The following is a 27,654-nucleotide window of genomic DNA, read 5'->3' as shown; positions in this document are numbered from 1 at the left end:
ATAAGCATATGTTGAACTTTATATATACAACACAGATGCATCATACTGTATTTACTGTATATATTGAGACTCATGATTTTCTTTTTTCACTTGCATTCTTTTATATATATAGATGTATCATACTATTATATTGAGAACTTTTTTTCTCTTGTAATTTAAAGGCTACTTAACATTTCATTGTTATATATACCTTTTTGTGGACATTTAAATTGTTTCCTGTTTTTTACTATTATAAACAATGCTGTAGTAAACAACCTTGTGCATATGTCTGTGTATACATACATGTATATGTGAATATATCCATAAAATAAGTCCCTCGCAGTAGAATAGCAAGGTCAAAGATTTGTGGATATAAAACATAGATGTAAAAAAAAATAATAATAAAATAAAATAAAATAAAATATAGATGTTACCAAATTGGCTTAAAAAGGAGGTAGACCGGGATCCCTGGGTGGCGCAACGGTTTGGCGCCTGCCTTTGGCTCAGGGCGCGATCCTGGAGACCCGGGATCGAATCCCACGTCGGGCTCCCGGTGTATGGAGCCTGCTTCTCCCTCTGCCTATGTCTCTGCCTCTCTCTCTCTGTGTGTGTGACTATCGTAAATTAAAAAAAAAAAAAAAAAAAAAAAGGAGGTAGACCAGGATCCCTAGGTAGCTCCATCAGTTAAGCATCCAACTCTTAATTTTGACTCAGGTCATGATCTTAGGCTTGTGAGATGGAGCTCCAAGTCAGGCTCTGCTCTGGGCATGGAGCCTGTGTAAGATTCTTTCTCTCCCTCTAACTTTACCCCTACCCTTCCACCCCCTTCCCGCTGCTCATGCTCCCTAAAAAAAAAAAAAAAAATGACCAATTGATAGTCCCACCAACTGTATATGAATGCCTATTTGTACATGCATCCATCAAAAATGAGTAATATCAATTAACATTTTTTTCACAAATATTAATATAATAGTGGTTTTTATATTTAATATTTTAATATTAATTTTGGGTTGAAGTTGTATTTTCATGTATTTATTAACCATTTATATTTTTCTCTTAGCTGATTATTCATATCTGAGGCCCATATTTTCTGTTGGGTTTACTTACTGAATTTTAAGAAGTATTTTATACATTAAGGAAAACATGTCATTATGAGCTACAGTTTTTTCTCTATTTTGTCTTTTTTTTTTTTTTAAGATTTTATTTATTTCAGGGGATCCCTGGGTGGCTCAGCGGTTTAGCACCTGCCTTTGACCCGGGGCATGATCCTGGAGTCCTGGGATCGAGTCCCACGTCAGGCTCCTCGCATGGAGCCTGCTTCTCCCTCCTCCTGTGTGTCTGCCTCTCTCTCTCTCTCTCTCTCATCAATCAATCAATCTTTAAAAAAATGATGTATTTCAGAGAGAGAGTATGAGCTGGGGGTAGGGACAGAGAGAGAAGCAGACTCCCTGCTGAGCACGGAGCCCCAGTGTGGGGCTCGATCCCAGAACCTGGTATCATGACCTGACCTGAAGGCAGACGCTTAACTGATGCTTAACTCCTATTTTGTTTTTAGACTTTTATTATGAGTTTTTCTTAAGGAGTTTAATACAGGAGCATTATACATGAGCATTATACATTTTTGGATAATCAAATTTCACTATAGTCTTTGGTGCTGGCTTTTAAATAAGTAACAGGAGAAGAGTGCCTGGCTGGCTTAGTCAGTGGAACATGTGACTCTTAATCTCAGGGTTGTGAGTTCAAGCCCCATTTTGGGTATAGAGATTACTTTAAAATAAAAAATCTGATAAATAAATGACAAGAAATTCTTCAGAGTTTCCTGTGTGCTGAACAGTGCTATCTAGGTAGCTTAAGGGCAATGAATGAGGCATGAACCAGGACCTTGCCTTCAGAGAATCTTAAGTTACCTGTATTGAAAATATATTTGAAAAACTTCAACTGCACTGAAGTATTCACTGTCTGAAAACAAAAGAAATCTCTTAAAAGGGGAGATCAGCATAGCCTACAAAGATTAGGGAAAGGGATGTTATGGAAAAGTTGACTCTTGAACTGAGCTCAGAAGAACGAGTAGGTTCTAGCTAAGTGGCAATGAGAAAAGTGTGCATACTGGGAAGGGTGGAGGATACTGTGAAAGAAATCTGGAAATTTCAAGATTGAGTTGCTAATGCCTTAAGCTGCTCATTTAATTGGTTTGAGTCAAAATAGTTTGTATCTGCTTGACCCATCCAGCCCAAGAATGCAAAATCCATCTTCTCTTTCCTACAACTATCTGTTTCTTTCTAGTGAGCCAAGGAGCCTCCTGTGCACAGGGCTGATAACTCTCTTAAATGACCACAGTAAATAATAGCAAGCCTCCATTCACCAACCCAAGCACTTCAGAAAGCAGGTGTTCAGAAGCCTTTGCTCCAGAGCTTTAAATGTCATGGTCTTTGCCAGACTGGTTTTTATACTTGGTTCCCTGCTTTTTCAAGTATGAGGACTCTTTCTAAGTCAGAAAATTTTTTGGCCCTCTTTGCACCCTACGTGTCCTGCTCATAAGAGTTGTGCTTTTATTTTTTTAGAATGTTGACAGTGCTTAGTAAGGAGACAGGGTTGCTGACTCCTAGAAGTAACTTGAACGCTCCTGAGGCTCTGAGACCCACAGGTTGGAAACTGCTATTACTCAAATGAGCACAGGGACCGTATTAGGCCCACCCTTCGCCTTTGATCTGTAGAAACTTGTATTTGCCATGAAAAGAGCAACAGGGTAATAGTTACCCATTACCCTCTCACTCTTAATACCCAGACCTTGGCTTCAAGCTGAGTTTCCACACTATAAGTTAATGGTTGATTTTTCTCTCTTCTTTCAAATACCTTTAGATGGCCAGGACAGAAGTTCTAATCCATCCCTGGAAAGTACAAGTAGTGAGCTGAGCACAAGTACTTCAGGTATGGGGGTCCCAACCAGTTGCCAACTTCAAGCATCTTTGCCTTGATATAGAGTTGCCCTACACCATGATATAAAATCCTGGACTGGGATCCCTGGGTGGCGCAGCGGTTTAGCGCCTGCCTTTGGCCCAGGGCGCGATCCTGGAGACCTGGGATCGAATCCCACATCGGGCTCCCGGTGCATGGAGCCTGCTTCTCCCTCTGCCTATGTCTCTGCCTCTCTCTCTCTCTCTCTCTCTCTCTCTCTCTCTCTCTCTGTGTGTGTGTGTGTGTGTGTGACTATCATAAATAATTAAAAATTTAAAAAATAAAAAAAATAAAATCCTGGACTGAGCAGTTCATATCTGGGTTCAAGAAGGTTGGTCCTAAGAATGCAAGCTTCCAGTTATAAATAAGTCCTGGAGATATAGAGTGTTACTGTAGTTAACAGTTCTGTCTTATATATTTGAAAGTGGCCAAGAGAATAGGTCTTAAAATTCTATCACAAGAAAAAAAGTTTGTAACTAGGTGTGATAAATGATGGATGTTAACTAAACTTATGGAGTGGTCATTTCACAATATGTACATAAATCATTATGTTGTACACCTAAAACTAATACAGTGTTATATGTCAATTATATCTCAATTTGAAAAAAAAAAAAAAAAAAGATGGCTCTGCAGATGGACAAACAGATTTCAGTAGGGAAAAGGGGAAGGGCTGTCCCACCATCAACTGAGTTACCCATCAACAGAGGGAAACAGGTGAAAAACCCAAAAATGATACTTAAGTCTTGTATACAAAAATGAAAGCATAGGTTTGCCCTCAATTGAGGAAAAAATGAAGCTCTGTTTACAGAACTTTTAGAGAAGGACTTTGAAGATAAGAGTTTGGTGGGAGGTGCGAGCAGTATGGTCTTTCCTCAATTTCTGTTGCTTCCTTGGCCCCCACATTCTTGCGTCCTAATAGAGGGAAGTCTGAATGCTGTGTCTGGAAGGAATGAGCTCGATGGCCAGTTGCAGCCCCAATCTCAAAGTTCACTCATCCCCATGATGTTCTCCCCACCTGAGTCACTGCTGGCATCTTGCATCCTCCGGGGGAACTTTGCAGAAGCCCACCAGGTAAGGGGAGTACCTGCGTAGCAGGTGTTAGCCGCCCAGGCCATGCCTTGTGCTAGTAAAGAATACCAAGGCAACCTGTCACTGTCCAGGGCCCACTGAGCCTCAGGAAAACCTAGATGTATGTGCAACCAGAGCCTCAGGAGCACCTAAGGGGCCACATCTAGCAGGAGCAGCAGGGAGAAACTTGTAAGCATCAAGGCCCAGTCCTCAGCAATGTGGACTTAACGATACATCCTGAATATTTAAACTGTTGAATTATCTCTTAACAGAAACAGTATTTTAACAAGATCAAAGAAAATATTTAGCCACGATTCCACCACTTCAAAACATTGGAGTATTTTTGCTTCTTTCCTTGTACTCCTTCTGTGAACACATATGTGTTTTTATATAGTTAAAAATGTGATGCAGGAGTGCCTGGGTGGCTCGGTCAGTTAAGAGTCTGCGTCTGGCTCAGGTCATGATCCTGGGGTCCTGGGATAGAGTGCCGTATCTGGCTCACTGCTCAGTAAGGAGTCTGCTTCTCTCTCTCACACTCCCCCCACTTGTGTGTGCATGTTCACTCTCTCTGTCAAATAAATAAAATCTTTTAAAAAATCATAATGCAGACAATTTTTAATAATAGCTATAATGCCAGTTCATTATACAAGAAGTATAGGAGCTACCAAGCTAGAATTTTCATGTTATATAAGAAAAAGCACAAGGAGTGGAAGTCAGAAAGACTCATACCCTCTCTGAAATTTGATATACTCATTTGAAAATTGCAGTTAAATGTAATACCTATTTGTCCTACCTCATGGGAATGTTAAGAGGATTATGTACAAGCTGTGAGAAATCGCAAGAATCTTCTACTAAAAATTGCTTAAATTTAATGGCATAAAAACCTGCTGTGCTGGTTTTAAGACTTTTGGTATTTTTATCACCCTTGCTCTGATCCCTTAACACAGAGTTCAGAATTTTTCTTTCATGAGAGTTCAGTTGTTGAGTAAATTGAGGAGAAATCTAGGTGATGGAAGAATCTTTAACTTCCTTTGATCATTTTAGAACCCGTACTTGATTGATAATGATAAATCTGACCCTCTATGGGAGAACAGGACCCTTGCCAACCTTTTTACACCCAAATCCAGAGAGGAATTCAGCTGGGATTCCCCACCATCCACCCCCCCAAGGCTTTACTCCTAAATGTCCTCACCTCCTCTTCCTTTCCTAGGACTTCGATCTTTTCTATTTTTTTTTTAAATAAAATCTCTATTTTCTTAACCTGGTTATAGAATAAGTCATGTGTATTGCAAGAAAATACCAATATTAAAATTGCAAGAACCAATATTAAGGGTAATATATATATTTTTGCCAGTATTTTTTCCAAGTTATGAATGATTTTTATGTAGCCAAGATTATGTTGAATGTAAAACTTTAGTGCCTTTTTTGCATTTGCTTTGTAATTGGTTTTAGTGACCTCACAGCAGTCTGAGCAAGTAGGTGCATCTGACCATTCCCTTGCTGCTCAACATAAGATTTTTTTCATCCTTGTAAGAGCTGTAATAAATAGTGCCAAGATTATCATCTTTAGGCATTAAGTTTTTTTAATTATTTCCTTTAGAGAATTTCTCATAGAAATGACTAAGCCAAAGAATAAAAACATTTTTAAAGCTTTATAGACTATCAAATTGCTTTTTAAAAAAGGTGGTGACAGTTCATTCTACCACTACTCCATGAGGGGTTGTTTTTACTTTTTGTCATTGTGATAGATGCAAAGTGATGTTAATATTATTTAAATTCCCTGGGATCCCTGGGTGGCGCAGCGGTTTAGCGCCTGCCTTTGGCCCAGGGCGTGATCCTGGAGACCTGGGATCGAATCCCACGTCGGGCTCCTGGTGCATGGAGCCTGCTTCTCCCTCTGCCTATGTCTCTGCCTGTCTCTCTCTCTCTCTGTGACTATAATTCATTCATTCATTCATTCATTCATTCCCTGGATTACTAGGGAGAAAACTTTTCATCTATAGATTAGTAATATGTAATTAGTCATTTGCATTTTTTCTTAGAAATTATCTACATATTTTGCCTATTTTCTGTTGGGGCCATGGTGGCTTTCTTGCTGACTTTTATTAATTATTTCTATATTTGATCTGTTCTAACATTCAGTGCTCTCACAAGACTATAAAGCAGTTGTCTTAGGACCATATTCTAGTGATAGGCAAGATCTCATGTGTCTTGGTTTCCTAACTCAGCAGACCCAATACAACCCATACTCATTCTTCTCCTGTGACAGGTGGTGTTCATGTTCAACCTGAAGTCCTCGCCCAGTGCAGGGGAACTGATGTTCATGGAGCGCTACCAGGAGGTGATCCAGGAGCTGTCCCGGGTAGAGCACAAGATTGAAAACCAGAATTCAGATGGTGGTAGCAGTACCATTCGAAGAACAGGCAGTGGCCGCTCAACGCTACAGGCCATTGGCAGTGCAGCAGCAGCAGGTGCCACTATAGGTGGTGAGGTAGCCGGGGGTGGGGGAAAAGCCACTCAAATCTTAGGTTCCTCATAAAGGTGAGCAAAAATCCAGAGCAGGACACTTGCCTTGAAGAATAGCAATCCTGACACATGTAGAGTCATTTTCTAGCTGTGTCCAACTTCCCTGACCACAGTGGTCACATACCTGCCACGTGAGCTACTCTGTGAAGTTTGTCCTATGGGACTTAAACTGAAGAGTGTGAATGCTCTTCCTCCCATGTGTTTCAGTGGCCACTAGCTTGGGCTGTGGGAAATGGCTAGGAGTTTATTTCCTTCCTATGTAATTATTCAGAGATAAAGCATATCACTTTATTTTTCTGTAAAGTGAAGAAGTTGTGTTTAACACTGATGGCTTAGGATTCCACAGGTTTTAATGCCCAACACTGGCTACGCTGCAAAATTTCATCCTTTCATTATTTCTTGAAAATGGAATCCTGCCCCACATTTCCACATCTCTTATTGGTCTAGGCTCTGCATACCAAGTAACATCACAAATCTCTCCTACATTCTCCCAGGAAGTTTATAGACCTCTTCAAAAGGATATACGCACATCTTTTTTTTGCTTTTAATACATTCTTAACAATGAGTACTATGTTGTACCTTATTTTTTGTTGTTTTTTTTAGCAATGTGTTTTAGAGATGGTTTCTGATTAGCACACACAATGCACCTCATTCTTTCTCAGCTTACCTTTAGGTGTCATTGGGAAGAAGCCCCTATCATCTTGATCATTTTGAGTTTCTCTGGGCCTTCCTTTCCATAACGTTCTTTTGAGGCTGTAAGAGCAGGCTGTAATGATGGTGCTGGTATACAAGAAGATATCCCGTGCAGAAGGATCTCAAACATTTGTTTTTAAATAACTACTTTTTAAAATAAAAGTGGGAGTGAGAATCATGTTAACCTCTTGCTTTTTACTCTGCTTCTGGGTGTCCAGGAATGGTATTTTACTCCATCTCTGATGTGACCGACAAGCTACTCAGTACCTCTGGAGAACCCATCCCCACGCTCCAGGAGGACTTTTGGATAAGCAATACCCCAGTGGAGCCCACTGCCTCGCTGAGAGAGGTGCTGGAAGACCTCAATCCCCCTGCCATGGCTGCATTTGACCTAGCTTGCTGTCAGTGCCAGCTCTGGAAAACCTGCAAGCAGCTCTTGGAAACAGCTGAACGACGTCTGAACATTAGCCTTGAGAGTCGAGGTAAGTGTGCCTCTTTGGCTTTATTCCTTAATTCCCAAATGAGGGGATGGATTTCTGAGATGCTTGAGAAATTCTATAAGAAGGAAATGCTTATTGGGGAAGGAGGGACAGGATTATTAGTTAATTCCCTCATGGCCAATCTGGAGGCTTAAATAGAGTCTGAGAATTTTGTCTTCTGAATAGACTTGTCAGGGGGATCCCTGGGTGGCTCAGCGGTTTAGCGCCTGCCTTTGGCCCAAGGCGCGATCCTGGAGTCCTGAGATCGAGTCCCGCATTGGGCTCCCGGCATGGAGCCTGTTTCTCCCTCCTCCTGTGTCTCTGCTTCTTTCTCTCTCTCTCTATGTCTATCATAAATAAATAAATAAATCTCTAAAAAAAAAAAAAAAAAAAGAATAGACTTGTCAGACTGCAATCATTCAGAGAACTTCTTTTCTGGTTTATAGATAAATTCAAGGAAGAAATATATATTTAAAACTTGTATAGGGGATCCCTGGGTGGCGCAGCGGTTTGGCACCTGCCTTTGGCCCAGGGCGCGATCCTGGAGACCCGGGATTGAATCCCACGTCGGACTCCCAGTGCATGGAGCCTGCTTCTCCCTCTGCCTGTGTCTCTGCCCCTCTCTCTCTCTCTCTCTCTCTGTGACTATCATAAAAGATAAATAAATAAATAAAATTAAAAAAAATAAAATAAAATAAAACTTGTATAAATGGAAACTGTGCCTTTAGACTGCATGCCCCTGCTGGAGTGAACCCCACTTAACCTAAAACCTAGAATTGTCTTGAGTTTGTAAACCTGGCAGAAGGGAATATTTCATGGATCATAGATCATAGTTAGAGAGAGGATTGTATCTTGAGGTTAATAATATCCCAGAGCATGTATATGGAATTCTTGAGAGGAATCCAGTATATGAAGGTAGGAGAATGTGAGTAAAGAATTAGGAAAAAAGTTCCATTCCACTCATTCTGGATACATACACCAAACATTGGAAACAGCCTGCCTCTCTCAGTGATATGGATGGAGAGATGGATGGTGAGTAGGTCATGATATTATAGCCACTCCTAGGCTCAGTGATTCATTAGAAGAAATTACAGAACTCAGCATGCAGTCATACTCATGGCTAAAATTTATTTCCGCAAAAAGACACATAGCAAAATCAGCGAAGGAAAAAGGCTGATGGGACAAAGTCTGGAGGAAATCAGGCACAGCTTCCAAGAGTCTTCTCCCTGTGGAATCACACAAGCTGTGCTTCATTCCTCCAGCAATGAGTTGTGACAAGTGTGTACAATGATGCTCATTGGAGACTCAATGCCCATGGTTTTTATGGGCCGTCATCTCTGCCCAGCAAGTATCAAAATTCTAGACTCTCAAAAGGAAAGCAGATGTTTAGCATAAACCACACTGTACACAGTTTAGACAGCAACCACTCTCATCATTTAGGGCACTTTTTTTTTAAGACTTTATTTATTTAATTATTCATGGGAGACACAGAGAAAGAGAGAGAGGCACAGACACAGGCAGAGAGAGAAGCAGGCTCCATGCAGGGAGCCTGTCGTGGGACTCAATCCCGGGTCTCCAGGATCAGGCCCTGGGCTGAAGGCGGCACTAAACCATTGAGCCACCCGGGCTGCCCCTACGGCACGTTTTATATCAGTGTCAGAAACCATTTACCAGTTAAGTTTATAGCTGCCAGCCTGGCAACCTTGCAAATATGCCTTTCTAAGGATAGCATTCACAGGCCTGCTGTGGTACCTCTTTTCTGCATACGCCTACAAATCACTTCTGAGCTATTTGTTAAAATATCCGCTAGTGTTCACATAGCCTTTCTAAGAAAATATACTGTGGCATACATAGTGCTGTTTTGTGTGGTGTTTTTTTTTTTAAGATTTTATTTATTTATAGAGACAGAGAGAGAGAGAGAGAGAGAGAGGCAGAGACACAGGCAGGGGGAGAAGCAGGCATCATACAGAGAGCCTGATGCGGGACCCGATGCAGGGTCTCCAGGATCACGCCCTGGACTGCAGGCGGCGCTAAACCGCTGCACCACCCGGGCTGCCCTGCAGTGCTGTTTTTATTGAACAGTTTCCCTCCCCCTTATCTAGTACTCATATTTTAAAATGAAAGATGTTATTCAAATTGTTAATAGCTGGGGCAGCCCCGTGGCGCAGCGGTTTGGCGCCACCTGCAGCCTGGGGTATGATCCTGGAGACCTGGGATCAAGTCCCACATCGGGCTCCCTGCATGGGGCCTGCTTCTCCCTCTCCCTCTGCCTCTCTCTGTGTGTCTATGAATAAATAAATAAAATCTTTAAAAAAAATTGTTAATAGCTGAAATGGTCTCATGTCAATCAATTAGGAATTAATTTAGTACCTGCTGTGTTTCCAGATTACCTGAAGTAAAGGGGGTATAGGAGAGATATAAGGAATAATCTTTGTCCACAAAGTTGTTCATAGTCTAGTCAGGGTGTCAAGATGCCACTTTAAGCAAAAGAGAACACAGGATCCCAGCTCAAGCTCTCAGCTGAGAACACTACCAAGGCAAATTCACAAGAAGTGATTAGCTTGGGACAGCAACTCTATAGGAGTGCCAGAGATTCTGGGTCTGCTGCTATTGGCAGCTGAGACATCGTGCTGGAGGTAGCCCTGGAACCTCAGGCATGAAAAGGACATTTGGTTCTCACCCAAAATGGCACAGCATATATTTCCTCCTTAGCGTTGAGGAAGATAAAATTTTACAGTAAATACAGGACTGAGTATCAGTCTCTGAAAGTACCTTATTTTTTCTGCATTCCCCTTCCTTCAACCCATTTCCAGGTCGACGGCTAGACCATGTACTCATCAACGCTGATAGCATTCAAGGTTTTCCATTTGTTCTTCAGCAAATCAGTAAGATCCTCAATTATCCACTTACATCAACTGGACAGACTAAATTGGGTGAGCTGCTTCCCCCCCGGCCCCCTCCCCCCCCTTTTTTTTGGCTTCTGGACTTGGAACATTAGGTCAGCATCGGAGTTCACTTTTTCTCCTTTGCTTTCCACAGAGAGTGTAGAAGAAAAAGGCGCTGGCCCTCCACGGTGCAGCATTGCTGAGCTGCTTCAGATGTGTTGGCCCAGCCTCACCGAGGACTGTGTGTCCAGCCATGCCACCCTCTCACAGCAGCTAGATCAGGTCCTCCAGTCACTGAAAGAGGCATTGCAGTTGCCAGGTACAGGCCCGACTGCTCGGCAGCAGAGGCGGGCTGAACTGGGGAAAGGAAACAGCCAAGAAGGAAGAAGCACTTTGGAGCAGGGGCTGAGGACTCTAGAACTGGGCTCTTATAGCCCCCTAGTTAGCCAGGGCATGTCTCAGAGCTATCTCTACCTGTTTCCCCACCTCTCAAGTGAAAGGATGCTTAATGCTCCCATTAGCTGATACATTTTTCTGATACTTAATGAGAAATACACCCAGAAGGTGCTTGTAAACATTGATCAGCCTTTTCTAAAAGATTGCCGTGCCCTTCGTAAAGCCGTTCCACCTCGGAGATACTGGGGTGAAAACAAGACTATCCCCCCCCTGATTTTTCCAAACTCAAAGCTCTTCCTGGCTGAGAATCACTTGTACAGACAACCAATTTAGGATTTTATAGCTATCTTATAAGCCTAGCACCCAAGCTATAGGATGCCCCATTGATCCAAAGCTGGAAGTACTGACTAAAACCCCTGTCCCTTCCCCTGTCGTAACTGCTTCCAGAGCCCAGGAGTACCCCACTCTCCTCACTGGTGGAGCAAGCAGCTCAGAAAGCTCCAGAGGCAGAGGCCCACCCTGTGCTGATCCAGACTCGGCTCCTCCAGAAGAACTTGGGCAAACAGACCCCAGCAGGTAGCAGACAGACTGACTACATGGGCACCTTTTTCAGTTACTGCAGCACTGTGGCTGCAGTTCTCCTTCGGAGTTTGAGCTCTGAGCCTGGTAAGTAGCAAGAAAGGGGATGGAATCATGACTGGCCTGGTATTTAGAACAGGGAAGAAGAAGGGCATGCAATTAAGAGGTTCTGGGGACTGGGGCGCCCAGATGGCTCAGTCACTTGGGCGTCTGACTCTTGATTTTGGCTCAGGTCATGATCTGAGGGTTGTAAGATCAAGCCCTGCCTCAGGCTTTAGAGCCTGCTTGAGATTCTCTCTGTCTACGCCTTCTCCTCTCCCTCTCTAAAAAAAGGGGGAGAAGTTCTGGGTACAGTAACCAAGAACACCAGGTTTATAGGGTCCTTTCTTACTCATCTGTGTTTTATTCATCCCTGTCTCCCCTCTGCCCCCTCAAGTGTACCACTGCATGGTACAGCTGTATAGCACATGGGAGTACTTGATAACTTTTGATTGCATTAATGACAAAAAATACTTCTCTCAGATCATTGCGGATTTGAGGACCCAGAGAGGATCAAGTCTCTGATATGAGTCCACAGAGTGAGTACTGGGTGCACTTTAGTTGTGTTGAAGAGAGCAGCATGAGCTGTTTGTGGCTAGAGCTACCAAACCTGAAGTCTGTCTGTGGTTGGAAGTCTTTAGAGCAGTAGTAAGGTGTAAACTTGCAGTCAGGGTCACATGAAGAATACCCTTTACATAGAAGATATCAACAGAGAGCTCTCGATGTAGTTCTTTTTTTTTTTTTTTTTTTAAAGGTTTTTGTTGTTGCTATTGTTGTTTGAGAGAAAGAGTACAAGTGGGGGGAGGGGAAGAGGGAGCGGGAGAAGCAGGCTCCTCACTGAGCAGGGAGCTCCAAGCAGCGCTCCATCTCAGGACCCTGAGGTCATGACCTGAGCCGAAGGCAGATGCTTAACCAGCTGAGCCACCCAGGCACCCCTCAATGTAATTTTCATTTTGACAGTGCTCTTTTTTTATTAATTCTGGGAAACAGGGCTCTGAACTGTTACAGTCAGTGGTGAAAACAAAGGTCACTTTATTTTTTCAGATCACATGGAGGTCAAGATAGGAAATCCATTTGTCCTCCTACAGCAGAGCTCTTCCCAACTCGTGTCACACCTCCTGCTTGAGCGACAAGTTCCCCCAGACAGGTAGGAGCTACTCTGTGGAAGTTAAGCATGGATAGGCCTTCCTAACTGTTTAGTTACATTAAGGAATACAAGGGCTCAGTGGGGCTGTGCTTGAGTTCAGTGCAGACAGTGGGGTTTTCTTCCAGACTTTTCCCTTAATTTGCATTTAGTCTTATACAGCTGCATTAAGATGAAAATTCAATTTCAATTCACTTCATTTCTTTCTGTTTTGCCACCTCTCACAACATTCATATTGCAAGCATAAAATTAAGGGGTGAATCTTCATTTATGAATAAGCAAAAATCAAAAATTTGATGACTCATTTGTTGGCTATGCTATCGGAAAACAAGCATTCTTCTCATAGATTGCTGGTGGGATATAAATTGGTATAGCCCATATGGGAAGACAATTTGTCCATATTTATTTAAAAAAATAATTATATACCCTTTGACCTAGCAGTCAGTCCACATTGGGCAATTTATCTTGTGGCTTTATTGACCTATGAAAAATTATATATATACAAAATCATTTTGTTACAGCTTTATATGTAATAGAAACAAATAAGAAAAATTTATTCACTAATAGAAGACTAAAGTATCGCTCAACTCATAATGGAATACTATGTAGCTGTAAATAGGAATGAGAAGGTCTTTCTTTAGAGGGATGTGGATCTCCCAGATATATCAAGTTAAAAAAGCAAGAACAAAACAATGTGTTTAATAGACTACCTTTCGTGCAGGGGGCAGAAAGAGAGTAAGAGTAATAATTAAAGAGTCTGCATTTACATTTGATTGTATAAACAAAGAAATTCCGTACTTGGGTAACATGCCTGTGCACTCAGGTCCTTTGCATCCTCTGCTTCTCTCCCTCCAGGCTGGCAGCCCTTCTGGCCCGAGAGGGGCTCAGCCTGAGTGTGCCAAAGGTCATCGTTAACTGCTGCTGTGAGCCTCTTGCCCTTTGCTCTTCCCGGCAAAGCCAACAGACATCATCCCTTCTGACCCACCTGGGCATCCTGGTCCAGCTGCATACCTCCCACTGCCTGGAGGACCTCCCACTTTCTACACTGAGCTCCCCAAAGCCAACTGGGGATCCCACATTGAAAAGGAAGCCCCGCTCCTCCCCAAGGGATTCATCACACCCAGCCCTTACATCCTCTGCCTTGGCCTTCCTTAAGTCTCGCTCAAAGCTGCTGGCCACAGTGGCCTGTCTGGGGGCTTCCCAGGGGCCCAAGCTCACCAAGCCCAGCTTGTCATGGAAGGAGCTTCGTGGTCGCAGGGAGGTGCCTCTGAGTGCAGAGCAGGTTGCCCAGGAGTGTGAGCGCCTCCTGGAACAGTTCCCTATGCTCAAAGCCTCCCTCCTGGCTGCCTGGGAGCCCCTACAACAGTCCACCGAGCAGGGGCAGAACCTGGCAGTGAGTCTCTGTGGCCAGGCCAGTCTCTCTACTGTCCTCCTGGGCCTGCACTCTCCCAGTGCCCTAGATGTGCTCACCGAGGCCTTCGAGGAAGCCCTGGTGGCCAGAGATTGGCCCCGAGCCCTTCAGCTCACGGAAGTGTATGGAAGAGACGTGGATGACTTGAGCAACATAAGAGATGCAGTCCTGAGCTGTGCCACGGCATGTGGTGAGCAGAAGGCTATGCCTCCCTCTTCATTGGTGGTAATAACATTGAGCATTCAGCGAGTGTATCATCACATTTGATCCTCACAATAACTAGAGAAAGGTGCCACCATAATCGCATCATATTGAAAGGAGACCAAGGCTCAGAGGTTAGGGAACTTGTCCAGGATAGTAAATGGTAGAGCAGAGCTTAGAATCCCACTCCATCTAACTTTAGAACAGGCACTCATAGCCAGTATCCTCAACACTGCATATCAGAATCACTGGAAAATTCTATAAACTATAAATATCTGAGCCCAACCCCCAGACACCCAGGATGGAGTTCAGGCAAGTGTTTACTTTAAAACAGGGGTCAGCAAACTTTCTGTAAAGAGCTTTGTAGCCATACAGTCTCAGGTGCAACTACTCAACTCTGCCATTATAGGATGAAAGCAGCCATAGATGGTACATAAACAAATGAGCATGGATATAGTGTAATAAAACTTTATTCGTTAAAAACAGACTGACAGTACCTGGTTGCCTTCCTCAATGGAGCATGCAACTCTTCATCTCAGGTTTGTGAGTTCAAGCTCCATGTTTTGTGTAGAGATTACTTAAAATCTTTTAAAAACAAAACAAAAAACAAAAACAGATTGTGGGCCTGTTTGACAATCCTATTTTAAAAGCTTCCAAAGAATCAGCTCTTTCTGCCCACAGGTCCTGTCCCAATGCTTTGATAAAACACTTTTTTGCACTGAAAAAAATAAAAGCTCCCAAAGAGTCCTTAAGGGAGTTGAGAGCAATGATCTATAATACTCCACTAGAGGGAGCAAGAGTTGGGCATGCTGTAGGAAATGGCTTGGGGGGAGGGTGGGGGGACTTGGCTGCCCTGACGAAAGGAAAAAAATCCCTCCTGGGGAAGGTGGAGAAATCCACTGACTGGCTATGCACTCTTAATTGCTTTGAGTCTGTTTTCAAATCTGTGAAATAGGTGTAAGGAGAGAAAGATCTACCAAGTAATAATGACAGGGTATGAAGGGAGTGAAACTAGTTTACTTGAAATAACTTTCAAGTAGTTATATATGGCACAGAGTAGAAATTGCAGGGAAAACTAAGAGCTCTGCCTACATACTGAGTCTGAAACAGTGCCATCTGTGCAGCATGCCAAAACATGGAGAGCTTCATCTGTTCTGTCTCTTCTTCCTTCATTCCTTCCTTCTCCCTTTGTTCTTTTTTCTTCCCTTTTCTTTCTCTTTTCAGAAAGTCTTGTGACTGTGATTAAGTTCTTAAAAAGAAAAACATACAGCATTTCTCCTTTTCATTTAATGGTTCCAAGTGTAAAAATTAAGATCAGGTCGATCTTAAGGATCCTCCAAGCTCCTGTTTTATGAAATGAAACAAAACTGGACTCTTAAGCTCTTCCAGTGCCAAGTTTGCCACCTCTGGGAATCTTTTCATCTTGCAGACAAAGAAGGTTGGCAGTTCCTATTTCCTGTGAAGGATGCATACCTGAGAAGTCGGCTAACCCTACAGTTTGTGGACAAGTGGCCCCTGGAGTGGTGCTTGGAGATCCTGGCATACTGTATCTCAGACACAACTGTCCAAGGTGAACTAAAATGTGAGCTACAGAGAAAGCTGGCAGAGCTGCGGGTGTATCAGAAGGTATGGTTCCCTGCATCAAGAGAAAGGAAATAGGCTTCCCACCATATTACCAACTTCAGCCTTTTCCTACATGATGGTGGAATTTAAGAAACAGACAGTCTGGTCCTGGCTTTTGTTCTGGATCTGGCTTCTTAGGTGAACAACGAAGAGAGACCTTATATCTATTTACTATGTTATTTTCCTTTTGTAATTTTAAATATATTCGTGAAATAAGGATAGTAAGAACAACAGTCCACAAAGCTTCTTTCTCATGTATTCTTGAGTTTTGTGCATGTTTTATGTTTGTTATATGTTCCTTGTTGTTCAAAAGTTCTTATAGAGCTTAACCTCCATCTTTTTTTTTGAAGATTGTTTTAAATTTCAGCTAAATTTCAAGAACCATTTTGAAAGCTGCGTGAAAATGACAGTTTCGGGCAGCCCGGGTGGCTCAGTGGTTTAGCGCCACCTTCAGCCCAGGGTGTGATCCTGGAGACACGGGATCGAGTCCCACGTCGGGCTCCCTGCATGGAGCCTGCTTCTCCCTCTGCCTGTGTCTCTGCCTCTCTCTCTCTCTCTGCCTCATGAATAAATAATCAAAATCTTTAAAAAAGAAAAGAAAAGAAAGTGACAGTTTCAAAATGAAAGATTATTTGGGAAAATGTATTATTTTCAAGATCAAGAGGCCAGGGAGACAGATTTAGGTGGTATGGCTACATAGCAAGTATAAAGTATAAAGTATGTATACATGGAACCAAAAAGAGTCCAGAGCCCCAGCAGAGCAAGTGAAGATGGCAAGTGAGAAAGATTTTCTTTCCACTCTTCTTCAGCACTTTTCTTGCAGAGCTAAAATGTTGCATTAAAGGGCAATCCCACTGAGAATTCAAGCTGGAAGAGTATCTTAGGTAGAGTTTTTAAGATGGAGGAGCATAGGACAAGTGACCCCAGGAGGCTGAACAAGCTATGAAGCACAGAAGCCTCTGAGAATTGCTCTCATAAGTGAAAGGCCCCAATCCTGGCCTCTCCGTTCAGCCTTTCCTCCCTAAGGATGCTTCACTCAAGTCATTGCTTCATTTGCTTTCATTCCTCTGCTCTCCTGGCAGGTTTTGACAGCTTGACATTGGGACAGAAACCTAGGAATAGCCCATCCCTGAAAACTTGAGTGAGTTGTTCGTGGAGGGTGAAGCTATAATGTGGTTTGATAGCTCTTCCTATCTTTCCTTAGATTCTAGGTTTGCAGGCTACCCCAGTGTGGTGTGATTGGCAGAGTCTGAGGAACTGTTGCATTGAGGACCCATCAACTGTCATGAACATGATTCTAGAGGCAAAGGTACTATTTTCCTGAGTGGTATTCCCCTTTTTCCTCTTCTCAGAGTTGCAACTTTTTACCTGGTTGTATAGACCTCTTTCCATGTATCAGAGTCCACATTTTTTTGGTAGCTACATCGGATTCTTTCATCTTTTTGTGTGTGAAATTTACCAACATAGAAGTGTAGAGAATAATACAATGGATGCATTTATACTATCATCCTACTCTGTATATACAAAGTACAGAATATAGAGCTAGTGGTGGAATTGCTGAATCATCAGGCATAAGTATCCTCACCTTTACTGAGACATTATAGATTGCTCTTAAGATCAGTAAGTCCACTTGCAGTTCCTATGCTCCATATCCTTATAGCATTTGGTATGTCCAACTTTTCCCTTTGTGCCGATAGGATGGTATCTCATTACTGTTTGAATTTACGTTTCCATGATTACTAATGAATGTCTTTTCATATGTTTATTGAACATTTGAGTGCTAAATAGAATCTTATTTATTCTTTAAGGAGCTGATATACCATAGTTCAAAATGTGGATGTGCTCATTCAGATGTTCATGCATTGAGGAAACGTTTATTAACCATCTGTTATTTGCAACTGCACTAGATGGTGGTGAAGCAAAGATAATTAAGCTTAGTCCTTGACCTTGTGTGGCTCACATTTTGGGAAGAGGAGTAAAATGAAACACATCCCTAGATTATTGTTATATATCAAGTGACAGAAGTAAACCCAGGTTGGGAGCACAGGCAGGGCACCTAACATAGCCTGAGAAACAAAGAAGCATCCTGAAAAAGATGGTCCCAAGCAGAGTTGTGGGGAGGGCATTCCAGATGGTACCATATTAAAATACCTGGACAAAGCCTTGGGAATTCCATTCTCTGAAACTTTAATCCAAGGTTCACAAATTGGGGGTAGGGAGTAGCAAACAGGGACATAGAATCCAATGCCCAGGATGCTTGTTTCCCCCATGCGGTATTGGTCTGCCAAATTTTTTTTTTCATGTTGCTTTCACTGCCAACGTTTCAAAATAGGGAAAGTTTTTAATTAAAAAATTTTTTCAACTTTTTAAGCACTGGGACCGCACATTCATACAGCAACAATCAGACCTAAGTAGGCACTGTCTCCTTTGTGTTCTGTTTGCCCTTTATTTATTTATTTAAATTCTAATATAATTGACATTTAGTGTTATATAGTTTCAATGTACAATATATAGTGATTCAACAACCCTATACGTTATTTGTCACTGTCTCTTTTGGACAATCTTCTCAGTCTTCCTCACTTCCTTACTATCTCCCCAGGGCTGTGGAAGTACCAGTCACTGTATGTCATGTTTCTTTTTTATGCTAGATCTCAGAGGAAAGTGATATCATTAATCATCAACCTACTTTGATCATTTTTGTAACTCCCTTGCCACTGTCATCCTTTGAGTTTATGAGCCCACTTTAATCCCAGAGTGTAGTTCCCAAGAGCACTTAACCAAACTTTCCTGGGGCTTTACCAGACTCAAGACTGCTGAGAAAAATTAGGCAAAAACTGGATGTGTGACAAGGCTAGTGAGTCAAAGGGATTGAAGCCGTGTATGTTTCTTTCCAGGAATATGGGCTGTGTGAGGAGTGGGGCTGCCTCTACCCCATTCCAAGAGAGCATTTAATCAGCCTACATCAAAAGCATCTTCTCCACCTTCTAGAAAGAGGAGATCATGAAAAGGCTCTGCAAGTAAGCCTCCATCTCTTGAAATTTTTCTTTTGGGATAAGACAAAAAGGTTAGTCAAACCAGATGGCTTTGTTCATGAGAAATATCATGCAAAGCATTTGCAATCTCAGGTCTGCCCCTTCATGTCCTTCAGGAGTCCTTCATGGCCTCAAGATGATTGTAGTCATCTTCAACAGGAGGTGCGTAGACCTGACTTTCATGCTAGATGCTCAGCTGGGTCCAGGATTCTGCTAAAATCTGGTCAAAGTCATCATTTGTGGAGCTTCAGGGATGGTGAAAGAAAGAGTGCAGAGAAGGGGGATTAGTCCAAAATGAATAAACCTAAATGTTCCATCCCAAATAAAACAAGGCTGGACCGAGTTCTTTATGGGCCTCATCTCCCCTCTACCCTTCTCTTACAACAGCTCCTGCAAAGAATTCCTGATCCAACAATGTGCCTTGAAGTCACAGAGCAATCCCTTGACCAGCACCCTAGCTTGGCCGCTTCTCACTTCCTGGCCACCTACCTCACCACTCACTTTTACGGAGAACTAACTGCTGTCCGACACCGTGAAATCCAGGCACTATACATGGGATCCAAGGTCAGGAAGGAAAGGGGGTGATGGGAAGGCATGTCTGGGGGAGAGACCACTGGCCCAGCTTCTACTTCAGAACTTACCCTGTCAGTGGCTCTTCCAGGCACCTGCCATTCTTGTCCTGTGCTATATAAAACTTTTATCCTAGCAACCCACTCCTGAGTCCCTTGGGAGTTGTCATTGTCTTCCTGCCTTGCCTCCAAAGTGAATTCTGCATGGTCCTCTTAAGTTCTCTTTGTGGTTTCCCTGGTATCGGTTGATCAGTGTTCTCAATGCTGACCATGTAGTAGAATCACCTGGACTTTAAAAAAAAAAAATTGTTGACCTTTATCCCAGATCAGTTAAAACTGAATCTTTTGGGGCAGGACCTGGCTATCTTCTGAAGAGATTCTGAGGTGAGGATTTCAAACTACTGCTTAATAACCTAGTTTGTGCTAAAGAAAAAAGAGTTAATTCTCTAGGTAATGAAGTTCTTACCTTTGATGTGTAACCTTGGAGACACTAACAAGAAAAAATTGCAAGCTAGTAAAAAGTAAGCTAGAGAAGGGGGCGGTTAGAAATGGGGCCCTCTAACACTGTTCTTTTTTTTTTTTTTCTTTTCTTTTTTTAATTTTTATTTATTTGTGATACTCACAGAGAGAGAGAGAGAGAATGAGGCAGAGAGACAGGCAGAGGGAGAAGCAGGCTCCATGCACCGGGAGCCCGACATGGGATTCGATCCCGGGTCTCCAGGATCGCGCCCTGGGCCAAAGGCAGGCGCCAAACCGCTGCGCCACCCAGGGATCCCTTTTTTTCTTTTTTAAGATTTATTTTTTTAATTTATTTATGATAGAAAGAGAGAGAGAGGCAGAGACACAGGAGGAAGGAGAAGCAGGCTCCATGCCAGAAGCCTGACGTGGGACTCGATCCTGCGACTCCAGGATCGCGCCCTGGGCCAAAGGCAGGCGCCATACCGCTGAGCCACCCAGGGATCCCCCCCTCTAACACTGTTCTCATGATTCTGATTGGCTCATATCTACCACGTCATGAGTATAGACCTCACTCCACAAATAGAACAAGTGCTAGGAGAACCATCAGTATGAGTACTGGCTCACCTGTTAAGAGTTCAGCTACATAAAGTGTTCCTAAAGAAAATGCTTTTTTTTTTTTTTTTTGGATGCACTGTTCCTACATGGGGGAATCCTTGAAAATTGGCAGTGAGCAGAGCTAGTGAACATATTTCAAGCCTAGTGATAACAGTCTGTGGGAGCTGAGGACATCATTTACCTATAGGACACTAAAGTGCTAGGTTTAGGCAGCCTACTGACATCACCTTATATTGCTCATTCTAATTAAGCCTCAGACTGACAGAATGGTGGCTGTAAGAATCAGGCAGTGTTCAGCGATACCTGGAGGTGCCACCTGTGGGCCAGATCCAGTCCTCAGCCTACTTTTGTAGATAAGGTTTTATTGGAACATAAGTTCATGCATTCATTTACTTACATATGGCCTGTGACTGCTTTCACACCACACTGGCAGAGTTGAGTAGTTGCCACAGAGACTTTACGGCCCAAAAAGCCTAAAATATGTATTATCTAACCCCTTACAGAGAATGTTAGCCAACCTCTCTTCTAGGTAATAGGTACCTGAAGTACTTCTTGATTGCCACCTGAAAGATTGAAATAGATTGCTTCCTAAAAGACTCCAACCAGTTTCAGTAGTTGGCCATGTGCCTTTGGTCCCTGATCTCCTTCCCCTTCCCAGTAGGAACCTTGGATTTCTTCTGAATTGTGTGTACTGTTTTCTTTACTCTGTGAATCTACCCTACAAACAGGTTCTGCTGACCCTCCCTGAGCCACACCGAGCCAGCTATTCCCACTTGTCCTCTAACCCCCTCCTCATGCTGGAACAGCTCCTCATGAACATGAAAGTGGATTGGGCCACTGTAGCTGTGCAGACTCTGCATCAGCTACTGGCTGGGCAGGAAATTGGCTTCACCATGGATGACGTTGACTCACTGCTTTCCAGATATGCAGGAAAAGCCTTGGACTTCCCGTACTCTCTGAGGGAGAAACGATCAGGTAACTGCCAACATCCTAATGGGGACTCCATGTGGTGGAGGAAACAGCGTACCACATCCTTAGTTGTAATATGCCTTCTTTTATTATTTTGAGTTGATCAAGAGTGAAAGGAATATCCTCCAGAGAGATAACTCTTTGCTATATAGGAGAGCTCTTGGCCTTGGAGGAAGTGGCAGGCTAACCAAAATTAAAGTTTGGTAGGTTATCACTGTGCAAACATAAAGGTTTGGGAGACAAAACATGATGGGAGTGGTCTCTGTTTGGCCTTGGTGCAGTGGACTCTTATGTACTGTCATTCTGCATTGAGGGTGTGCAGTGCTCACAGGGTCACATCAGATACCGCTACTACATGAGCTAAGTCTCTTTTAGAATGAAGAAAATGGATATATGTAGGCTGATATTCCCAGACAACTTTTTATTTTTCTTACTCTCTACCCTCCAGGGCCATTATTTGAATGTCTTCTACTTCTCTCTGGGCATTTTTAAAATTTATTTTGTAAAATCTTGGCAGCTACTTCACTACTTCATGTGTCTATAACATAGTTTGCTTTTTGAGGAGTTGAAGAAGCATTCCTGCTGTTGTCTTGGAAGTACCTCCACCATGCTTTTTATACCAGGCAGAATCATGGAATGACAATCAGCAAAACAACAGAGATTTAAGCTGAATGCCTAGCAGAGTGATGCTTATGGTAGGACGATATTTTGTCAGCATTTTCCCTCTCTACAGATTCTGTGACTCACCTCCAGGAAGCCAGTCAGGCTTCGGACCTTGAGACCTTGTCTAGATCACCATCAGCAGAATTCTCTGCTGCTGTTGCTACTCCTACTGCTCCTGCTCCTGGTAAGAACAGGTTCTGAGAGTTACCCATCGTTTAGTTCAAACTTGCCTTTATTCTGACTTTCTGATTCTTTAGCCTCTTTTTTGTTTTCCAGTTACAACATTCTTATTTTATTTTCTTGGCTTATTCCAGCTTTGTATTTCCCAGAAAATTTATCAATCAATTTTCATTATTTGCAGTAGTATTTCTATAAGATTTCTGCAAACACTAAACTAGCAGATACTAAACCATTGCTCATCAGGAAGATGTCTGTATGTGGTGTATGTGTGTGTGTGAGTCACTTAGATTGAAACTGAAAACAATTCATCCTAGTAGATTTTATTTTGAAATTGAAATTGAAAATAATTCATCTTAAAAAAAAAAAAAAAATTCATCTTAATAAATTTTATTTTCTTTATTTTACCAAAGAGAAAAAGAGGTTTAAAGGTGTTAACATGACTTGCCTGAGTCAAACCCACTAGTGAGTACCTGTTGAGTTTGGAATTCAGACCTGTCCAGCTAGCCCGAGAGCTAGAGCTTCTTGCCTTACCCCACCCTGTCCCCTCCCATCTCCATCCTCTGGTCACCTCTGTATGAGAGCTGAAATACGAAAGCAGAACATCACCTTGTTCATCTTCAGATGAGAACCTGCATGTCAGGCAAATCAAATTATTCATCACTCTGCCTATATCTACAAAGGCACGGCAAATACTGATTTTGAAGTTACAAGTAAATTTTGATGAGTGGGCAAATGCACAACTACTGACTGCTAATAGAGAAGATAGAGTATATTCAGTCCTCATGATCATCCTGGCCCTCTGCTGCAAGATCGTTATTTATGTTTGTCACCTACTCACCTATGTTTGTGCAGGCTCCTTGAAAAACTCAGCTGTGTCTTGATCACCCCTTTTCACTACCCTCCTCTTCCCCACCATCCCTCCTCTTCCCCAGTCCCTGGCCCTTTGCACAATGGCCTACAGTCCTCAGAAGAAGCTCAGAAAGTGTTTGTTTTGCCAACAGTCAAGGGAGCAGGATTCCAGGAAGAGATCTATAGGTGGTATCAGGAGTCACTGTGTTTTTCAGTTCTCTTCTTCTGCGACCTGCCAACATTGTTCCGCTAGTCGACAAGAAATTTCCTTAGGTACCAATAAGCAAAGACTGTGGCATTTCACAGCCATACTTTGAAAATTAGCCATGCTTTACAATAACCAGTAGACCTGAGGGAAGGGCTCAGACTTACAGAACTACAAACAGCCTCCTGCATCTACAAATGGCAGTCTGAGCAACTTTGGTTTAATTTTTTTTAAATCTTTTTATTGTAGACATTTTCCAGTATACAAAAGTAGAATAGTGTAATAGTGTCCCACATATGTATCCCCAACTACAATAATTACCATCTCATGATGACCATTCTTGTTCCATACCAGGTTATTTTGAAGCAAATCCTAGATATCATATGATTTTGTTTATAAATGTATCAGTATATATCTTTAAAAGGTAAGGAATTTATAAAGTAAAACTGTAACATCTTGGGATCCGTGAGTGGCACAGCGGTTTGGCGCCTGCCTTTGCCCCGGGGCGCGATCCTGGAGACTCGGGATCGAATCCCACATCTGGCTCCCAGTGCATGGAGCCTGCTTCTCCCTTTGCCTGTGTCTCTGCCTCTCTCTCTCTGTGACTATCATAAATAAATAAAAAAACTTAAAAAAAAATAAATTAAAAAAAATAAAACTGTAACATCTTCATCATACCTAAAAACAAATTAATGATTTTTTATTATTACCAACTATCCAGTCAGTATTCATATTTCCCCAGTTGTCTTGTTAATGTTTTCTTACTGTTTTAATTTTTTTTTAAGATTTTTTATTCATTCATGAGAGACACAGAGAGAGACAGAGAAATAGGCAGAGGGAGAAGCAGACTCCCTGCAGGGAGCCCAGTGCGGGACTAGACCTCAGGACCCTAGGATCAAGACCTGAGCTAAAGGCATATGCTCAACCACTGAGCCACCCAGGTGCCCTTGTTAATGTTTTTTTTTTTTAATTGGTTTTCCTAGAACCAAAATCTGAATAATGTCCACACATGGCATTTAGCTAAAATACTTCTCAAGTTTCTTTTAATCAATAGGTTCCCCTACCTCTTTTTTATTTATCTAGTTTATTTGTCCTGTAGAGATTCCCATATGCTAGATTTCGCTGATTGCCACCCTCTAGTCTTGGTCTCAGTCCTCTGTATTTCCAGTACACTGATAGATCTAGAAGCTTGTTTGATTCAGGTTTAATATTTTTTGGTAAGTATATTTGATAGGTGCTTGTGTGCCTTCCATCAGGAGACACACACACAGTGTCCAGGTGTCTCTCTTTTTATAATTCAGTCAGCCATCAATGACCATTGTGCTGGATATGTTATTTCAGTAGGTGTTTGACACATGGTGAAATTCTGATTTTTCTCATTCCTTCATTTATTAGCTGGACTATTGATCACCTTTTACTCTGACTTTGGCTCTGACTCCCAGGTGTCTCCACTGTACATTCCCCCAGTCCAAGGGAAAGGAGCTTCCCAGAAAGTCAGACTCCACTGGAGTTTGTCCCCCCAGCAACACCCCCTGGCAGGCATCAATGGGTGCCTGATGAGAGTGCAAGCATCTGCATGGTCTGCTGCAGGGAGCGTTTCACCATGGTAAGCAGTGTTGGTCTCCAGCTTTGCCTGGAGAGGATGTGAAAGGAAACCACCAATTCATGAGCCCAGAGTTTATAGTCTATCCTGCTATCCCCAAGAGAATATTGGTATTTTCAGAAGAACTACCAAATCTAAGACTTTGGGTTTAACTTTGACCTGATCAGGTGTATTTTCTGTATTCAGACAGGTGGTAGATACCTTCGGGTAACCTTAAATTCTAAAATCTTTGCCATTCTCATGAAATGACTAAACAGAGGCAGAGTGGTATAACAGAAGGAGTCACTATCACTTATACAAGGAGATCTTGTCTCTAGCTCCCCTTTCACCATAAGACAGGTGGCCTGGTGGTGGTTGTATGTACTGTCTCTGGAGATAGGACCTGGGTTCTAATCCTAGATCTGCCTCTTACTAGCAGTATGACTTTTTCAGTCTCAAATGCTCACTTGTAAGTTAGGGATGATACATTTTTTTGGCCCATGGGGCTATAAGGACCAACTATGATGACAAAAGTACACTTACCACTGTACTGACTGGCATATTAGCTCAAGGCTGACAAGAACAACAATGATTTGATTTCTGTGTGTCTCATTCCCTCATCTATGAAGGAGGTATAACATGTAAGCCTCTTACAGTGAAATGAGGCAGTACTAGTGAAAGCATCTTTTTCTTTTCATCATCATCAATGCCGTGAAAACATGTGATTTGCATTGGCTGAGTAAGTCAGTTCTTCCCTACTGTTTTTGCTGTGTCTTCACACATTGCCTCCACAGACAGGTAAAACTTGTCAGGAACTATTGCAAAACTGCCCATTGGACTTTGCCCACTATCTAAGACATACCTTTAAATGTCAGCTTCTTAAAGGTATGGGCTTGGTATTCTTTCTCAGTAGAAGCCCAAACACCTGGTGTTCTTAGTAAGTTGCAGGTGGCTAATACCAAAGATAAGTGGGTTGACAGGTATACTCACAGCTCCTGCAATCTCACCTTCTCTTCCTCCCTCTTCGTTCTCTTCCCAATAATAGTTCAACAGGCGTCACCATTGTCGCCGTTGTGGCCGGCTAGTGTGCAGTGCTTGCTCCACGAAGAAAATGGTGGTAGAAGGCTGCAGAGAGAGCCCTACTCGTGTGTGTGACCAGTGCTATAGTTACTACAATAAAGAGTGAGTGTCCTACAGTGGGGCCACTACTTCCATGGACCTCTGCACACCCACCCTCCCCCGAGGTCAGGGGGTCTTGGTGTCTTATTGTGGAGAGCATCTCAAGTCTGGAACAATTACAGCAAGTTCTAATTTAACATTCATACTGAAATGCCATAAACTCTATAGCGAAATGTTTGACCTAGATTAGAGAAACTTCTAAGAGATGAAACAGAGCTTAAAGCTCTTCTATGATGTCTCTGAGATCAGGACACTTGGTTCCCGACTGAGGCCACTAATCTTAGGTTGCCAACAACCTCACCAGTTTTCCTGCTGCTCCTGCTTCCATCCATCTTAGCTGGCCTCAAAGGGACGTGTTCACATCCACTGACTGTTCCAGCATCATTGGCATCAGTTTTAATCCAGCTAGTCATCCTGGCTTGTTATCCACAACTAGAAGAGCCCCCATACCTTCCTACACACAGTTTACCTAGAAACAAATTTCAGAAACTGTTTATACCTCTGGCAAGACAGATTAAGGCTGTTTGCTAGCTTAGTGTTGCTCAATTTTTCTCACTACCTCTAGCAGCAAAGGAGGGTGAGACTAAGGCTCATAGGCCATCTGGGAATATGAGCTAAAGCAACTCCTCAAAAGCAAATTACTTTGAATTCTTCATGTTTTGCTACAGACAAATTGATTTTATATTCTGCTCAGTAGCTCAATAGCATTAAATTTGTTTTAATATGAATATTTTTTGTCATTATTTACCATGATGATTACTGATCTCCTAGGAAGGAAGACGTGCCATTCTTATATTGTAGTTTCTGTGACCCTGACCTACCACTTGCCTCTCTTGGGGTAGGAAACAGAAGAAATATCCATATACCATATTGCTGAGATTGGAAATGAATAGTTAGTATTGATTGGGATTCTTTCATTCAACAATTACTCAGCAAAATCCTTTCCTCAAGGAGCCTCGATTTTAGTGGGAAAACAGGTAACAGACCACAAAGTCATTGGATGAGTGCAGTGGTAGAGACACCCAGCTTAGCCTGATGGTCAGAAGGTGTCTTAGAGGGGTGGCACCTAGTCTAAGCTTTAGAGTATAAGAACTTAGGAAAAGAAGCCAAAACAGTGCATGCAGAAGTAGAATTAACAACTGCGAAAGTAGGGACAGGAGAATATGTGGGTCCTTTGAGGAAGTATGAGTAGGTAGCTGATAGACTGAGGTTCTAGCTAGCATACATTAAACTTAGAAAACTGACAGTTGAGCGAGGAGGACTTGGGCCCAAAGGCTTGGAGCTTGCTCTTTGGCAGCATGGGCTGGGGTTGACCAGCAGGCTTCTCGTGTAGACACTAGACTTGACCTCCAACTTGTGGCATCAGGACTTAGT

At 42.6% G+C, this 27,654-nt stretch overlaps 1 protein-coding gene across 4 annotated transcripts in view; it reads left to right on the top strand.

The window, feature by feature from the left end:
* Window positions 1-27,654, top strand: part of ZFYVE26 (zinc finger FYVE-type containing 26) — a 63,361-nt gene that overhangs the window by 15,128 nt on the left and 20,579 nt on the right. For all 4 annotated transcript variants that reach the window (XM_038545037.1, XM_038545035.1, XM_038545036.1 and 1 more), the window contains 17 exons: window positions 2,839-2,907; window positions 3,854-4,005; window positions 6,272-6,473; window positions 7,440-7,703; window positions 10,514-10,633; window positions 10,740-10,904; window positions 11,429-11,647; window positions 12,644-12,746; window positions 13,599-14,344; window positions 15,785-15,981; window positions 17,183-17,287; window positions 18,873-18,995; window positions 19,398-19,574; window positions 21,382-21,628; window positions 22,356-22,469; window positions 24,962-25,125; window positions 26,147-26,283. In XM_038545037.1, the coding sequence (XP_038400965.1) occupies window positions 2,839-2,907; window positions 3,854-4,005; window positions 6,272-6,473; window positions 7,440-7,703; window positions 10,514-10,633; window positions 10,740-10,904; window positions 11,429-11,647; window positions 12,644-12,746; window positions 13,599-14,344; window positions 15,785-15,981; window positions 17,183-17,287; window positions 18,873-18,995; window positions 19,398-19,574; window positions 21,382-21,628; window positions 22,356-22,469; window positions 24,962-25,125; window positions 26,147-26,283 (3,304 nt within the window). The remainder of the gene's footprint in view (window positions 1-2,838; window positions 2,908-3,853; window positions 4,006-6,271; window positions 6,474-7,439; window positions 7,704-10,513; window positions 10,634-10,739; window positions 10,905-11,428; window positions 11,648-12,643; window positions 12,747-13,598; window positions 14,345-15,784; window positions 15,982-17,182; window positions 17,288-18,872; window positions 18,996-19,397; window positions 19,575-21,381; window positions 21,629-22,355; window positions 22,470-24,961; window positions 25,126-26,146; window positions 26,284-27,654) is intronic.

This window comes from Canis lupus, chromosome 8 (assembly GCF_011100685.1).
Source record: "Canis lupus familiaris isolate Mischka breed German Shepherd chromosome 8, alternate assembly UU_Cfam_GSD_1.0, whole genome shotgun sequence".
NCBI lineage: Eukaryota > Metazoa > Chordata > Mammalia > Carnivora > Canidae > Canis > Canis lupus.
This window is presented reverse-complemented; position numbering and strand designations above follow the sequence as displayed.